The sequence below is a fragment of the Podarcis cretensis genome, assembly GCF_951804945.1.
Source record: "Podarcis cretensis genome assembly, chromosome: 7".
Classification (NCBI taxonomy): Eukaryota; Metazoa; Chordata; class Lepidosauria; order Squamata; family Lacertidae; genus Podarcis; species Podarcis cretensis.
This window is the reverse complement of record NC_137176.1, coordinates 48,790,041-48,807,988: the sequence shown is the minus strand read 5'-3', so window position 1 is coordinate 48,807,988 and position 17,948 is coordinate 48,790,041. Positions and strand designations below refer to the sequence as shown.

The window sequence follows — 17,948 nt, the reverse complement described above, 5'->3', positions numbered from 1 at the left end:
GAAAATTTGTTGACCCCTGCATTACATCCTGGGTACTGCATGATATTAGGTTAACACCTTGCCTCTTGCTCCGTGGCCTCCATGAGGAATGATTATGACTTAGAATAACTTGCAGCATCTTGAAATTTTGTCCAGCATTATCTTAAACCACATTTTACCTACTCAGTGTGAGGATTGTTGAAACCACCACCACCACATCTGGCTACAGGTAAGAGTTGAGAATGAAAGCAATATCTAAATCTTACCATAAAGCCAGAGGAAGGGTGGTATTGGAAAGGAGAACAAATACCAGAAGGTCAAAGATGAGCTGTTTTGACCAACAGGTCAAACTTGTAATCATCAGGAATGGTTTCAACTTGGAAAGCAATCCCTTTTAGTTATTCCCATCCCAAAATCAACTTTGAAAGTTACCTCTCAAGTTCCGTTTCTACCTGGGGAAATGATGGCAAGGCAGCATGACAGTACCAAAGCACTGTTATCCATGGAGTTGTGCATATGCAATATTGATAGATACAACCCTGAAAAGAACCAGAGTGACTCCTCCGGTTGAATGTGCTTCTGGTGTGGGCATGAGTATACGTAACTGAAATGGCATATTACTTTAATTATTATTCCAATTCCCTCCCCCGGTACTGAATTTTGCATTGTAAGGTCTTTGGGGCAGGCAGCTCACCTTTTGCACTCTAAAGCACTACTGAACACTAATGGAGTTATGTATAAGGAAGTCAAAATGTTTCCATAACTGGGCACTGCACCATTCTCAAGTCACTCCTCCCAAGGTTTAGGGTAGTAAAATGCACAACTAGAGGTAAATATCCATTAAGAGTATCTTATAGGGAACTGCTTTCTTGATAGCAAAACTTAGAGGGGCAGAGACGAAGTAGCATTAGGCAAGTAACAATAGTAAGTTGTAAGTAATATGTATATTTTGATGTATAACGTCAATCCCACTCAACGCGCCTAAGGAAACCTTCTGATGCAGAGGGTCCAAATTCCCTCACTTATGCTCTCCTTGCATTCTGTGGGCATTCCTTTACTTTGGTTGAAGTCTGGTGCATAGATGCCGAGACCATTTAACGGGATTGCCATTTGTACTGCCTCTCCTCCTACATTAATCCAAACAACGAGGGCCCTTTAAAGCATTCATAAATAACCTGCTGCTGCTGCTACTGCTATTGGCACTTAGAAGCCAACCGTAGCAATGTTAAGCAACAACAAATTTGATAGTTCAAGAGGCACACTTAAGAAAAAGATTGCTCAGAAAAAAAAAACCACTCATTTACCACACAGATCCTTAAAAATGGCATGGAATCAGTCAAGTAACTATAGAAACCAATTTCTTCAGCTCTGTATCACACATCTCACACCTCAATTGTCTTTATTATTGTCTGCTGTCAGATCCTTAATCAGAAATGTGAACAGGCTTGATTTATTCAGCGGGGAAAAGAATCTGTAGGTCAAGTAAAAAAAAAAAATCTCACTCACACAGTCTTCAACCTTAGGTATTTTCATTTAATTCTGTTCCCAGTAGCTCTGGGGGCAACTCCAGTGAGATCCAATATTAAGGCTCAATTAAAATAAGCTCCAATTAGTGGAGCTTTTTTCTCTCCGGCTAGAAAAGTCAGGAAATGGATATTGGGAAATGTAAAAAGTCAGCTACTGAGAGGAGGCTGCAGCAGACATAAATGAACTTATTTGTTGATTTCTGCAGTTGCTATGCAGAGGCCTCTGGGAGTAAAAGCTTAACCAGTCTAAGCTATAAACTAAAACCCCTGCAGCTAAACATGAACTGCGTGAAACAAGGGCTCCATTCCAGAACAGAAAACTGCTGGGCCCAGAAAATTAAAAGCCAGAGGCGTTTTCCATTTAAAACTAAATCCCAGTACCGCCTCCCAGCCAAAGAATTATAAGCAGTATCAGATTTACAAAACGAACAATTACCCTGGAAAAATGTAGCCTATTGTACGGTCCCAGATGCTAAATCTCAAAGTGTCTTTTTTCCCCCGCTAATCCCACATTATATTCCTACCAAACACACTGCTGTATAGTTTAGGCCTGTCTAGAAATAGTTCTTTGTAAACTATGAAAATAAAATGTTAAGAGCTCATAATTCATTGACCTCATTTGAAGTGCTGCCCTTGCCTGTAGCAGTTCCTGTCCTTCCCCAAGGCCTCTGCAAATGGTATGCAACAGCAAAATAAACCCTGACCTAATTGCCAGGAGAGGAGGGCTGCCAACCTTCCCTCAGAATACAAAGGCAAAGTGTGGGGATTTGAAAAAGTCATACCTCTTTTGCTTTCTGCTTTAATCGCAGCTGCTCCGGATCTTCTTTATTGGTACGGCTCTATCAAAAAGGAAAGGAAAGGAAAAGAAGGGGGGGGGGGAGCGGAAGAAAAAGAAAGACGTTTAATAGAAATTACTAGCACCCAAACACAACATTATCTTTAAATATTTAATAAGTTACAATTTTCTCTTCTGATTGGAAATCTTAGCTGCAGGGAATGAATGCCTCAAGCCAGATTGGCGCTCTCTCTCTCTCTCTCTCTCACACACACACACACACACACACACACACACACACAAAACCCCTCTCTTCATCAGGGACTGCTGCCTCCATTCTAGCCCAGAGGAAGCTTGAACTAAAAATGATGCTAACATTGTCAGTCAGGTCCAGCCTAGGCGTGATGATGTTCATGTCAGCAACAGACACTTGGGAAAATGAGAAAAGCAGCAAGGAGGAAATAAAAAGATCCGGCACCATATTTGATGGGCGTGCAGAAGACCTCCTTAAGGAGCCTATTTTTTCAGTTCCTATATTGGGCCATTTTAAAATAGGTCATTTGCAAGAGTTATATTAGGTTACGTTTAATAGGTCCCAGGCAGCTACCAGTGGATCATCCGGTAGGGGAAGGAAAGACTTCTAGGTCCATTAGCAAATTGGTGTAACCTTGAAGCTCCTAGCTCAGTGCATAAGCAACTTGCTGAAGGCCACACAAAGCTCAGTCATCCCCTGTGATCTGTAAAGTGGGATAATAGGAATGTACCCTTTAAGTTAATTCTAAGGCATGTATGGGGAACCTCAGGCCTGGGGAGTCCAAAGGTGGCCTCTCTAGTCCTCTATCTGACCCTCAAAACTCTGTCCAGGAAACACCCATTTCCCCAGGCCATGCTGATCACCAGTCCTACTTCATACCTTCTTCTTGAGAGTTTTTGCCTGGCTGGAATCTGTCCTTGAACTCTGCTTGCTTGGTCGGAGGACAGGGAAAGGTGTGTGGGTGTGAACTGCCCTACTGTACAAAGGTAAAATTCATATTTGTTGCACCATTGACCTGTGGTTCCAGGAAGGTTGCCAGCAACCTTTGCAAAGGTTAATGCTGGGTCCTTGCAAATCATAGCCAGAATCCACCTGTCCCAAGATATAGTCCCCTGCCCAGTAGTTTGCAGGGGGCTAGAGTTACATCTTCATCATACCCAAGTTAGACACACTGAAAGCTATATAAAGAGATAACTTCCTGCACTTCTATGCTTGGCTACTGAATTCTGCACAGACCCATGGACATGCAATATGGAAGTCTCTGGCAAGAGGTACCAGCTGCCAAAAACTGAGAAGTCTGGTGGGAGATGACTGAAGTGGTTTAAGAATTGGAAGCAGAAGTGTCCTCTAGCTGCTGCTCATCCATTTTTGTCTTCAACATGAAGCAACAAAAAATAATAGAAGGATAGGCTACAAACTTCCCACCATCTACTTCTAATTTTTGAGTGTTTGGCTCTGTCTTATTTCCGTTTTTAGCAAGAGCAGCATTCAGTAAATGGTCTAGAGTCATACAGCCCAGACATAGGCTTATTACCAACAACTTTGAAATAGTGATAAATAGTAATATATTTATCAAAGTGTATGACGTTTTCCTATTTGCTTTTAACATCTATCTTTTTTTCCCCTATGGGATATCTTTCCTACGCATTTCAAGTGTCAAGGGGGCCCACTGGCACCACACAAAAAACACACAAATGCAAGAAGTGTCCATAGATTACAACATGTTTGGACTCAGGAGCCCTGTTTAGGGAAGTTTTTAATGTTTGAAGTTTGATCGTGTTTTTAATATTCTGTTGGGAGACACCCAGAGTGGCTGGGGAAACCCAGCCAGATAGGCGGGGCATAAATACAATACAATAAAAATTATTATAATAGAAAATATTGGAAAGATGGAGAGTAGTAGACCACTATTGCGGAAAAACTTTGCCAGAGTTTGAACCTTTTCGGTAAACCTTGGGATCCACAGAGTCCATGAGTCCCCGAATCCCTTCTCTGAGGTCCAACTTCTCAAGGTACCCAGTTACTGTAAAATACCCATCCCCTACATGGACGTGCTTGTATAGTTCTTTCAGCTGCAGCAAACTGGCAGCAGCTAGGTCTAGGAATATTTAGCTGCCGTAAGTCTTCTGCAAATAACAATTCTCTCACCTTGGCTGCCCGGAGCAACACCTCTCTCTCTTCTTCATCCTTCCTTTGTTTCTCGATCTGGTCCAACTGCTCAAGAAACCGAAGCTGGGCCCTTGTATCACTAGTTATTGTGTACTTGTCATTCCCCTAAAAAGCGGGGGGCGGGGAGAGAGAATTTATGGTTGTTTTAAAATACAACATGGACCACTGGCCCCCAACCTAGATGTTAAAAGCAAGTCAGCTTGCATTAACGTAATAAACAAGTTTAAAATAAATTCAATGCACATTTGCTTACCAAGATTGCATCTGCTTTTTTTATTATTTATTAAATTTAAATTCCATTAAGAGCTACTTTCCTCCAAAGCGTTTCCAGATTTTCAGTTAGCTTATCTATACTAGCTATTAAAACCAGCCGTTCGCTCCAACCCTCCCCGCCACAAAAAACAACAACCACTTTTGCCTATGTCCAGTTTCAAGCTTCCAAGCTCAGAAAACAGGCCCAGCACTGAACTAAACTGATGCCTGAAGACACTTAAAGGCAGGGAAGAATGGGGGCATATAATTGGAAGCATGCTGTACCTCCAGTGACAGGCGTGCATGCTTGGGATTGTAGACAGTCCTAGGAGGAATCTCTGGAAACTCTAGTTAAGAGAGAAGCCTGGAACTGCTGCCAGTTAAAGTAGACATATACTGGTCTAAATGAACCAGTAGGTGGAATTGGTATGTGTTAGCTTTTTAGGGGACGCGGGTGGCGCTGTGGGTTAAACCATAGAGCCTAGGACTTGCCGATCAGAAGGTTGGTGGTTCGAATCCCCGCAATGGGGTGAGCTCCCGTTGCTCGGTCCCTGCTCCTGCTAAACTAGCAGTTTGAAAGCACATCAAAGTGCAAGTAGATAAATAGGTACCGCTCCGGCGGGAAGGTAAACGGCGTTTCCGTGCGCTGCTCTGGTTCACCAGAAGTGGCTTAGTCCTGCTGGCCACATGACCCGGAAGCTGTACGCCGGCTCCCTCGGCCAATAAAGCGAGATGAGCGCCGCAACCCCAGAGTCGGTCACGACTGGACCTAATGGTCAGGGGTCCCTTTACCTTTACCTAGCTTCCTTTTGGTTATTGCCATTTCCATGACTGCATTTTATTCTTACAACCTAATAGCCAAGAACCTCCTGTGTCCATGATGAAGCATACTTTAAGGCAGATTTTAGATATAGGACGCCAATACAATTACTTTTTTTAATTTTTTTTTTAAAAACCCACTGACTGGAACAAGACTGTTAGGAGACCAAGAAGCTTAATGATTATTTCCTTTACCTTACAGGTCATCGTACGATGCTGAGCAATTACAGTTAGTTTCTCCAGAAGCCCTCTTAATCTCTCTTGTGTAGCATGGGAGATCAAGTTCAGAACATCTGAATTAACTTCCGTAATGTCATGGCTTTTACCTGTGGAGGCAGAGAAAATCCATTACGTGTTTTAGTACTAGCTGATAATTGAAATAATTAGCACAGCAGGCATTCTGTTCCCCCTGGAAGTCATACCCATTATGAATAAAGGTTTGGGAGATTGTGATTTTCCTGGTAAAGCCACAACTTCAAAGATCTTAGACATTACATTAATAAAACCTAGCCTACAGCTTCAGAAAATAGACATTGTTTCACTTAGCCCCTAGAATCACTTTCCTTGCAAGGTCATTTATAGGACAAAGTTAATAAGAATACAGAAATCAAGGCTTGTGGTTGGGAGAAGGGAAGTAGTAGTAGCAGCTGTAGAAATTAGTGCCATATTCGGTTAATTTCAGTAATTAAAAAAAACACAAAACCACACGCACAGTTACGTTTTGCCCTGTTTTGACACAGTGCTTGTTAAATCTTGACATGTTAATGAACTGAGTAGCTTTTCGCAACATACTGGGCCTTTTTCATACTCCAGTCCAGCCAACAGCATATGGCAGCTTGACCCAGTGTCTCAAGGCAACAGCTTGGAAAACAGCGAAGTCCAATAGGGCCTTAAAGCGGCCCCCTTTTCTCTTCACCCATAACTGCAGCTTGCCTGGGTGAGCTCTGCTTCTCTCTTGTTCTGCATCCCTTCACTCCCCCCTAATATTTTCAGAGCAATGGCACAGAGGCAGACTGCTTTAAGGAAAGCTGCTTGAACCCTACACTAAGGCTAAGCATCTTCTCTGCAGTGCTCTGCAGTAGCACATGTAACTAATGAAGGCTTCCTCTGGTTGACAACAGACCCTGCTTTCAGCACAGGCTTCGTAAGGTGTAGCAGCTGCCCAGGCAATTCAGTGCCATGGAAGCAAAATTACTATTAAATGCAGACCGAAAGGCATTTTCCTGAACCTGCACTCTCTCCCCTTCAGAGATTTGAGAACTTAAAACAACAAGTATACTAATGCAGAAAAGGCATATTTCATGCCAAGAATAAAATGTACTCTCAAAATAGGTGTGCAAGGGGTTGCTGGCTACTATCACGAACCTCAGCAGAGAGTAAGACAAGCCACTGTTTTAATATTAAAATGATCACCTTTTACATTAAGTTGTTTATGGGTAGAAAGCACTTTATAGGTAGCACTTTACACTTCTGCAAAGCAGCTTCACTGTTGGTAGCTTGCAAACATTTGCGGAAATTAAGATGTTGAGATTTGGGAAAACAAAGAAAACTAGCATTTGTTTAGAGCAGAGATGGCAGATTTGCAACCCTTAGGCCAAATGCAGCCTCCAAAGCAATTCTGTTTGGCCCCTGGTGGCCATGCTAAATTTTAAACCAAGGTGTGTGCCCAAGTTTCATCCATGAAGGACAATGAAAAATGCTACTTGTACAGTATTAAATTCACACTTCTAATGTTTAACTCTTTGGGTTTTGCATGCAGAGTCCCCGTTACTAAACAGCGTCTGTGCTCTATATCTGAAACACTTGCAGCTAGATGATTTAGGCTTTGTAGGACCTAGCCACCTAACCAGTTTGTGGCCATATGCTTCTGCCATTCTCCTTCCTCTGGCTGAGGCCATTTTGGGGCAGGGGAGAAAAGCTGGGGATCCAAGTCAAGGTGGTTTTGGAACAGACTTTCACATGACATACCAGTAACCCTTTTCCAGGAGCAACCTGTGGCCAAGACACACCTGCACCTTCTACCCCCACCCCAACCATAGGGGAAAGGTACGCACACCCAAAAAGATGTTTAAGGGGAAGACAACCCTAGAACATCCCCTCCTATTTAATTGTACCAATAGTGGGATTTGCCTTAAGCACTGCTGTTGGCCCTCTTTGCTGTCTGGCTGATGAGTTGGGCACTATCCTTCTCATAGCTGCTTGGTCAAATGGCCCCAGAAGCCTATGCACCAGCACAATGGCTAATGGAACATCTCTCTGATCTACTGCTTCAAAGATGTATTGCTGGCCTGCTCAGAAATAGAACAAAACCCTCAAACATCAGTAAAAAAAATCTCATCAGTAAAGGGATTTCACAAATTGGAAACCACCACCTAGATATTTATTGCCCGTCAGCAATAAATATCAACTGGGTGCCACCAACAAATCAGGTCTCCCCTGTTGATTATAGGTCCAAGATGGCTTGCGGCCCAAGCCACATAGCACTGTGTATGCTGGTATTAACACGCTAAACAGAGTCCAGTAGGTCATTGGCAACCTGCACAGCACTTTCAGGACTCATGACAGTCACATTGTGTTGCCTCACTAAACTAGCAGCTGCATTCTGCACCAGTGGCAACTTCCAGGCAGTCTTCAAGGGCAGTCCCACACAAAGCACATTGCTGTAGTCAAGATGGGAGGTCAACAGAGCATGGACAGTTGTAGCCAGGCTATCCCAGTCCATAAAAAGCCATAGCTGGTGAACAAACCAAAGAAGAGCATAAACACTCCTAGCCACACAGACTGCACTTGGGGATGCAGTGACAGGCTGGAATCTATAGGTACTCCCAGGCTTCAAACCTGTTCCTGCAGGGTGAATGAAGCCCTTGCAAGAACAGGTCATCCACCCAATTCCCATGTTTCTTGCTTCAAGATTTCTTGGGCAGGGGTTGAAGTCTTTGACTGCATGTGTTAACCAAACAGACGTGTGTTAACTATACATTAGCACTGAGTAGTAAAGACTGCAAAGCACTGGCCAAAATCTATAGTTTCCCATTTTTAAGATTAATATTGCTTCATAATCTCACTTTCAGTGCTGCTGCGATCCAAGCTAATTTGCTATTTAAAAATTTGGCTGCTTAAAAACAAGTTCCGTAACTCAGTACAGAGCAACGACAGTACTTTCAGGAAAGAGGTGGTGTCAAAGTTAAGATTTATGCAGCCTGTTTTGCATTCTGAAATATCCCACCCCCGCCCCCCCAATTTTCTCACCCATTTCTAGGATCTTCTTCTGCAGTGCATCTGAAGAAAGGAAGAGTTCTTCTGGACAAGACCGGACAATTGCGCCGATTGATTGAGATTTCGAACCGAATATGCATGCACTCTCTTCACTCAGGTTGACCCCAGCCATAGAAGTCACATCGTTGATATCATCTTCATCTCTACAAGCAAAATTTCTATTATATTTTGTATTGGGTTATAAAGGCAAACTGTTCTATTAAACACTGTGCTTACCAACATGACCGTAGGTCCTGTCACTAACTAGGCTGCTTTATTTCTTTGATCTGCACTAGCTAGAATTTAGCATTGCAAGTTCAATGTTTAGGTAAACTTGGCGACTTTGGCATAGTTCTCTACAAATGACATAAGCGGGAAAGTGAAGGCTCCTGAGAAAGTCGTCACTGACCATGATTAGAAGTCTGAGGGCTGAGTGAGACATTAAAAACAACAACAACTGAAGAGACTTTGTGGGTAGGGAGATTAGGATCAGAGAAGAAAGTGGGGACGACCTTGTAAAGAATTCAAAATTCTGCAGAGGGAAAACTGTTGGGAAAGTGGCAATTTGAAGCACTGAAGTTCAACCTCATTTAGAACAGGTAACTGACTTATTGCCTGGACACGAGAACCACTTGCCCACAGAACCACTCTCTCTTGTTAGGGCTTAATCTCAGTTTGTTGGGGGCCCACCATACAGCCCACAAGTACAGCCACACACAGCCGCTCTTGATCAGATACTGTGGAGAAACAGAGCTGTGTGCCACCAGCATACTGATAACACATGGCTCCATATCCCCCGATGACTGCTTCCAATAGGTTCATATAGATGTTAAATAGCACTGGGGAACAAGCAAGTTCCCTGCAGCACCTCATAACAAATGTCACAGGCCTGATGAACATCCCCCCATACCACTCTTTGGAACTGATGTTGCAGGTAGCATGAACTGGCAAAAAGCAATGTTCCTGACACCTATGTCACACAGCCAGTCCAGGTCCATGGTTGATGGTATCAAAAGCCACAGAGAAATCAAGCAAAAGCACAAAGGTTGCACTCTGCTTGTTGCTCTCCCTTCAGGGAGACCAAGGCTGATTTCATCCCAACATCAGGTCTGAAACCAGACTAAAATGGGTCCAGACTATTGGTTGTACCCAATAATGCCTGCAGCTGCTCTGCCACAACCAGCCAATGACAACCACAGACTAGGGGATCCAGGGTGAGCTTATATATATCATATTTTACGCCCTATAGGGCACACCGGCCCATAGGGCGCACTTATTTTTTTGGGGGGAGGGGAATAAAGAAAAAAAAATTCCCCAACCCCAGCCCCCAGAACGGGTCCGGGAACAATGGCGAGGTTGAGCTTCGGGGTGCAGGCTGCTATCCGCAAGCCTAGGGAGCCCGGCGGGAACTCCCGCGGGACGCACACACATTTCGCCTTCATTTTTGGAGGGGGGAAAGTGCACCCTATAGGGCGAAAAATACGGTGTGTGTGTGTGTGTGTGTGTGTGTGTATCAGTGGACACAGCACCAGCTCATTCAAGGTAGGCCCAATACTTTAAGCTTGCCAAGAGCAAGATCGCATAGAAAAATAAGCACAGTCAAGTCAGAAAAGTATTCGATCTTTTAGTTTAAAAAATAAGGTTATCAGAGAAATGAAGGAGAAACAAGGACTTGAACTTGTCTGTGTAATGGTTAAAGGAACTTTACTACTACAACAAAATGAGTAACAAGGGTGTATTGCAACATGGGTTCAATTGTTCAATTAACCTAATATTTAAGAGAATTTGATATGCAAGCTGGGTCCGTTCTAGTTCATTCCAGTAGAGCATTTGATATGGTACCACAAGGAAAAATACTCCTTTCAACAAGCAAAAAAAGAGTTACAAGTATTACAAGTATTGAAAGAAAAGAAGTGGGATTTTGTTGGGATTGGTCTTGAACCCATTTGTTCATATTTTAGTGAACATGGTAATAAAAATGCACTTAAGGGTCACTGAGTAACATGCTCAAGATTAGGGGGTGGCATGAATTGATCTTTTCACTAGGACCTAGCAAGCAGGTATGCTTGGGACCGAGTCCCCAGGATCAGACTGTTTGCCAACATCAATAATATTTCCTCCTGTGGTAGTTATGGATTATCCACAGAAACCATTAATCTGGGACATTTATTTTGTCAATTACAGAAGTTGCTTCTCTACTTAAGCATTTTTTTAGTTTGGTTCATAACTATGCCCTTAAGTGTGGAGTACACTGATCTAATCAAACTTTCCAATTGAAGCAAGTCCCTCCTGGTTTTCTCATTTAGTATATCTCATTTAGTAAACTTTTCAATGAAGAAACACACACAAAAACTTGACAAACAAGTCTTCAGCACCCTCTGCTGTTCAAATATTGGCCCTGCACTTTTCACTATTTTAATTACACAATTGTTCTAAAAATAAGGACAGGCTTGAGCTAAAACCTGTAAGACGCCAGCCAGAGGCTGCTAATCAAAATCTGCATGGAACAATTTAAAATTTAATCTAGGATTAGGTTGGTAGCAGCTACATACTCATCTGTGTTCATTGTCTTTCTTTCTATTTAAGAAAGCTCTCACACAGGTAAAAAGCAAAATTAAGACATCTGGACAAAAGTAAGATTGTTCTAGCTTTAGGATGAAGGATTTCAGATTACCATTCTTTTTACCAAAGTGTGATGCTGCAAAAACAATGGCTCCCAAACGCTTTTCACCATGGACCACTTGAAAATTGCAACAGGTCTTGGTGGACCAACTTAATGTTGTTGTTTTCTGCATGTTGTAGCGATTTTAATGTGCTGTGCTAGGTGATGCATGATTTTGATCATATTTTTATTTCCCATATATTGTATGTCATTGCATTACAATTTGAATTCCATAGAATTCAAATTGTAACGCAATGTAAGAAATGAAACCAAGAAATAGCAATTAAAATGAATATGAATATTTAACATGATGGATGCACCACCTTCCACATTCAACCACAGACAGCCCATGGACCATGTGAATGAAGCTCTATGTGGTCCACAGACCAGAGTTTGGGGAAAGCATTAAGTCCCCCAACCCCCAAGTACATAGTCTCTTGTAGGTAGTGTAACTTCCAGCTAGAATCTGCAGACAGAGATAGTGAAATAATCTTCCTTAACAGCCATGAATTATCACAGTTATCTTTCAGTTTTAATTATATGGTAGAAGTTCAATAGAGCATTTGATGCTGCTAACTGCTGTGATGTAAGACCTTATGCTACAACTTAGAAGTAGTAGTGAGAACAGAAACTTCCTGAACTACAGCTAAAGTAGCTACCCTAACCTTCCATATTTGGAGGGGAAAAGCTCCCTTGCTACAGTCTTTTGCCATAGTAGGTCCAGTCGTGGGACCCGGCGTACAGCTTCCGGGTCATGTGGCCAGCATGACTAAGCCACTTCTGGTGAACCAGAGCAGCGCACGGAAACACAGTTTACCTTCCCACCAGAGTGGTACTTATCTACTTGCACTTTGACATGCTTTTGAAATGCTAGGTTGGCAGGAGCAGGGAACCCAGCAACGGGAGCTCACCCCATAGCAGGGATTCAAACCGCCTACCTTCTGATCGGCAAGTCCTAGGCTCTGTGGTTTAACCCACAGCGCCACCCGCATCCCTGCCATAGTATACTAGCACTAAATTAGTAGAGTTGCTTTCTCATCTTATACCTATAGCCCTCCACCAGATATTGCCAGAGTCTTAGGGTTACTGGGCCTACCTTATGTGCACTGAAGTGTCTAAAACTTAGATGAATGCCCTACGGCTCCAGCCAGCATGGCTAATGGTCAGGGATGGCAGGAGTTGTAGTCCCAACATCATCTGAACAGCCAAAGGTTCCCCTTCTGCACAAGATGCCACTGACATCCTTGCCTCCCTCCCCAAACCCAAAACATTTTATGCATGGCACAGACTTGTACTAAATCCTCGTGCTATTACACCAAAAGGTAGCACGGCACTAGTTTAAGGGGAAAGGCTAGAGCCCAATAAAGGAAGGGGCCAAGATCTTCTGGAGTGACTTTTTGCCCCAAGAGTGGACTACACTAATGTGTCAACTTCTGAGCCTTCTACGCAACAGAAATCTGAAAGGGATTTTCCTTCCAGTTACTGGCCACATTAAAATGATTTTTTTCAGGGTGATGAAAACAAATACAGCTTCTTTTCCAACAATCACAGACAACTAGACACATTTGATTTCAATTGAAATCTGTTAATAAATCTCAAGTCTGTATTAAACCCTGAGATTCAGCTAACAGGTATGATACCCTTCTGAACCCTACAAAAATGCTGCTGGGCTATTTAAAAGGAAAAGAGTTTGCCGACTTAGAATTAGCTTAAATCTATCAGCAATGGGCAAATATAGTATATTTGACTACCTCAAACCCCAACAGAATAACTAAGAAAAATATGGTATGTAGAGTTATTAATGAAGCTGACTTATTTTCATCAAGGATCAGTGAAATACAATCTTTGTTCATAATTTATGGAACAATGTTGTATTACAATTACTTTTTCTTTAAGTGTTCCAACAAGAATTGACTCAATTATCTAATTTCATTAATATTTTTTTGAATGTTAAGTGTGCAATTAAAATCCGCTCACATATACTTTACAATGTATCATTTGTTCAAGCATTTTATTCATATTGCTTAGGATAAAGTAATCTCAAATCCAAAGATTGCTTAGGATAAAGCAATATTCCTTAGGATAAAGCAATCTCAAATCCAAAGATTTAAAATGTGTGAAGTTTTAGTTCCCATAGACTTAAATTGTATTTTCCTTCAGTGAGGTAGCAATACTGATATTTTGCAATGTGCAAATTCATTTAATGAGTTGGACAGTTAGAAGACAGGATAAGGAGTTCAAAATAAAAGAACTAGGATTAGCAACTAGATAAATGAAAGCCTGGACTTCAGGAGCATATAACCCAATCAAGGTCTGGAATGTAAATATCTGAAACAGCTGGCAGGGCAATTTTTAGGCTTTTCCTTTCATTAGCACTAAAACATCAGAACCAAGGAAGCAAAAACTCCCATCAGAAATCTTAAATATTTATTTAGGCATCACTCAATTCTCTGTGGCTGTTTGCTTCCCACCCACCCCCACACCCCGCCTCCCAGCCAGGCATTTGCATAGTACACAAACTTCCAGCTTTGTTTATTTTTTACCTGAAGGATTTTGTTCCATTCTCCCTTATTTTATTTCTCTGAACAGGAGATGCTTGAAGCGACAGAATTTTGTTTCCTGGCAGGGTAATTTGTTTCACAATGGAACCTAAAAAAAAAAGATGAACAATCCGTAGCAGAAAGCAAAATCCTTAATAACATTTAGCGTACAGCACACCCAAGAACAGATATCTGGAGAGACTGTGTCCAGGATTTTTCTTTTCTGTTTTTTTTTAACGAAAGCTGTGTATTTGCTTCAAGGTCAAAATGCAGTTCCCATACACATTATCTGCTCAAGTTATTTTATCAGGACATGGACACCTGGACAACTGTGCTATAGCCAAGAATATTCCAACATCAAAGGTATCTGTAACTGTTGCCTTTAACAAAGGCTGCTCCCTCTTGTAATTAAGAGAACTCTCCAAGTGATTTTCTAGACAACTGCTTTTAGCACAGTTAATACATTTGCTGTGCAAGGTCCAGCCATCTTTCTTAAAGGTTGTGGATGGGTCAATGGATAGTACTGTGCCAATATTCAAGAGGTAGCATCTATCACTGGGAAAATGCACTTCTGGTATTCAGGATATCCTAAGAAGGTAAAGGTACCCTTGCCCGTACGGGCCAGTCGTGTCCGACTCTAGGGTTGTGCGCCCATCTCACTTAAGAGGCCGGGGGCCAGCGCTGTCCGCAGACACTTCCGGGTCACGTGGCCAGCGTGACGAAGCTGCTCTGGCGAGCCAGCACCAGCGCAGCACACGGAAACGCCGTTTACCTTCCCGCTATGAAGCGGTACCTATTTATCTACTTGCACTTAGGGGTGCTTTCGAACTGCTAGGTGGGCAGGAGCTGGGACCGAAAGACGGGAGCTCACCCTGCCACGGGGATTCGAACCGCCGACCATACGATTGGCAAGTCCTAGGCACTGAGGTTTTACCCACAGCGCCACCCTTCTTTCATGAGAAAGCTTAGGGTAAATGGTACAAGCCTGGGCAAGCTGCTCCTCCTCAAAACTTCTGGCCACCTTCCAGTGTGGCCAAGAAGACAGAACAGAAGCTTTTGCTTATTCACAGTGTAGTGTTACATCTTAACCCTAAAATGGTTAATCTTATAGATGGTTTGTAACAGAAAGTAGAGCTTTGTTGAGAGGAGGGGAACTTCAGCAGCCCGAGGCTCATCCGGGTTCATTCCTATCATAAAACCATCATGATAGCCAAAGCTCAGCTATCATAAACAAATACTGGAATTTGTTTTTCCATGTATCATGGCACCTATTATTGACATATTCATACTTCAGACTTTCATAAAAACATCAAATTGGTATACAACATTTAGGAATACAATCCACACATTCATAAAAAAAATAAAAAGCACCTATACTGAAAGGTTAAAAAGAGATAATTCATATTAAAAAGGCCTGTCTGAACAACATAGTTTTCAAAAGACATTGGAAAAAAGCGAGAAATGGTTCCTGCTGAATCTCTTCTGGATGTGAGTTCTACAGGTCTGGAACTGCCACAACCAAGTTCTGGCTCATAGTAAAGGCCAAACAAACATCAGAGGTAAGTGGAACCACTAGAAGTTCGTCATCAGAGGATCTCAGTGGTGGAACATAGAATCAGACAAACTCTTAATGTATTTTTGGCCCAAGTTGTTTACAACTTTGAGCCTGGAAAATTGGCAACAAGTGCCAGTTTCTTAGCAGCTGAGTAACATGTTGCAATTAACTACAGTGTGCAACACTAACAGAGATGCCCAAGCCTACCTTATCCCCGTTTTAAACATTTTTGTGAACCTGGTGACTTCAGAGTTGAATTACTGCAACCAAGCAACTCTATGTGGGGCTTCCTTTGTGCTTAACCCAGAAACTGCTGTTAGTGCATACAGCAGCAGTTCACTTGGTGACAGGCATGAGAATCTGTCAGCATGCAACACCCCTGCTCAGAGATCTGCAGTGGTTGTCATTTTCTTACCTGGCCAAGTATATAAAGCCCTTAATGGCTAGGGAGCAGTTCAGTTGCGTGATCACCTTAACCCAAATGTGCCCACTCAACCACTTTGATATGTGGAACTGGTGCCATTACAGGTGCCACATAATACTAGTTCCACAGCTGTAAGAAAACAATCTTTGGACACTTTGGAATTCCCTGCTTATTGACATCAGACAAAACATTGAGCTGTACCCACTGAAATGCAGGACACCCCACCAAGCACAGTGATACATTTGTAAAGTGGAAACAGCATGGTGTGCAATCAATGGTTCAAATCAATTTTTTTTATTTTTTAATTTTTTGAATTTATATACTGCCCTATACCCGGAGGTCTCAAGGCAGTTCACAGAAAACTAGGCAAGCCATGGTTTGGGTATGAGGTCTGAAATCAGCCAGATAACTTTTAACTGTACCTGCTGGAAGCTGGCTAGACTGGATCAAAGTGTTTAATGGCATTTTTTCACCTGATTTGTTCACAGCATGGAGTGAAGCCTGTTCAAGTGTGACTTTTTTCAAGATACTTCCTGAAGGCTGCTGGACTATCTGGAAAAGTTACACATAAAAGTACTCAGCACACATTGCAAACCTAAACAGTCACAATATTAGATCAAGTTAGTCATGCACATGAAAGTGCAACACTTGCATCAGGGCTGACCAAGTCATCCAAGATCAAGCTTGTAAATGACATTAGGATGTCAAATGGCTTTAAGAAGTCTGACTACACTGCCCCTCTTCCAGCAATAATGGGTACAATCATATTGGCAGGACACATGCTTTGTGAGCATTCCAATATAAACTTATTTGCACACTTAAAAGACACTGATAGAACCACTGCTCAGTGTTCTCTGTTCTATCAGAGGCGCCAAAGTTTGCAATATGGAACAGGCCCTTCCCAGTGGCACCAATGAGATTATGAAACTTTCTCCCCCTGGTCTTTCCTGTTTAGGACAGCTGGAATTTGCTTCAGAAGGGATTTGTGGATCTGGTGAATTTATGAACTTGTGTCAAACTGCTGGTGCTCCTCTTCAATTTTTTTACTGTTTTATTGGCTGTTTGATGTTGGTTTAAACACATGAAACTGCTTTGGGGATAATGTCAAAAAGCAGGATGAAATTATCTTAAATAAATCTGTTTGATCATAAAATGAGATCAAAGCTACCTACTGCTACGACTCAAAAGGGCAAATATCAGAAGCCATTTTGCCATGGCTCACAGTTAAAGACATTATGTACCCACAATGTTTTACAAGACTAAAAGTGCCTTCTAACCTCTCCTGCTCCCACATATTCAACAGCTTTCCAGAATACTAACAAGTTTGATGTAGGGGTTCTGTGGTGAAGTTTGAATGGTGTGAACTTTATGCCAAAAGCAGGAGATGCTTAACCCCATCCCAAACATGAAAAATCAGGGTAAAACTGTTCCATTTCCATGGGATGTAATTAGAATCTTCCCAGTGACGTGAACCTCTAGAAATAAGAACTAGATGGGCATTTTAAAACTGCCAAGTGAAACATTGATGTTTTCTTCAACTTTGGCTCTCCAGCTGGACTACAGATCCCATCATCTGCTGTCACTTAGCCCTAACTCTCAGGAATTATTAAAGTTGCTGTTCCACAATGTCTAAGGATCCCAAGGATGAAGAGCACCAATTCTAGAGACAGAACAGTCCAGAAAACGTTATAGATCAGACAGAAAAAACACCCCTGTCCTTAAGAGGCCGTATCTGATACCTAATAATGGAGCTCTTCACACACTGTGTATGTACAATTTGCAGCACTGCAAATTTAATAACCTAAGAAAAGTCTGCTGGATCAGGCCAATGGCCCATCTTGTGTAATATCCTGCTCTTGCAGTAGCCAAGAAGCAGATGCCTGTGGGAAATGCACAAGGAGGACCTGAGCACTCTCCTCTCCTGCAGATTCTAGCACACTGCTTCCAACCGTGGAGGC

General features: G+C 42.3%; 1 protein-coding gene across 1 annotated transcript in view; it reads right to left on the bottom strand.

Moving 5' to 3' along the window:
- TAF4B (TATA-box binding protein associated factor 4b) overlaps positions 1-17,948 on the bottom strand; it is a 51,237-nt gene that overhangs the window by 14,653 nt on the left and 18,636 nt on the right. The window contains exons 8-13 of the mRNA XM_079982670.1: positions 16,413-16,542; positions 14,015-14,120; positions 8,804-8,973; positions 5,750-5,880; positions 4,463-4,588; positions 2,288-2,344 (exon numbers count right to left, since the gene is read on the bottom strand). Coding sequence (XP_079838796.1) covers positions 2,288-2,344; positions 4,463-4,588; positions 5,750-5,880; positions 8,804-8,973; positions 14,015-14,120; positions 16,413-16,542 — 720 coding nt within the window. The remainder of the gene's footprint in view (positions 1-2,287; positions 2,345-4,462; positions 4,589-5,749; positions 5,881-8,803; positions 8,974-14,014; positions 14,121-16,412; positions 16,543-17,948) is intronic.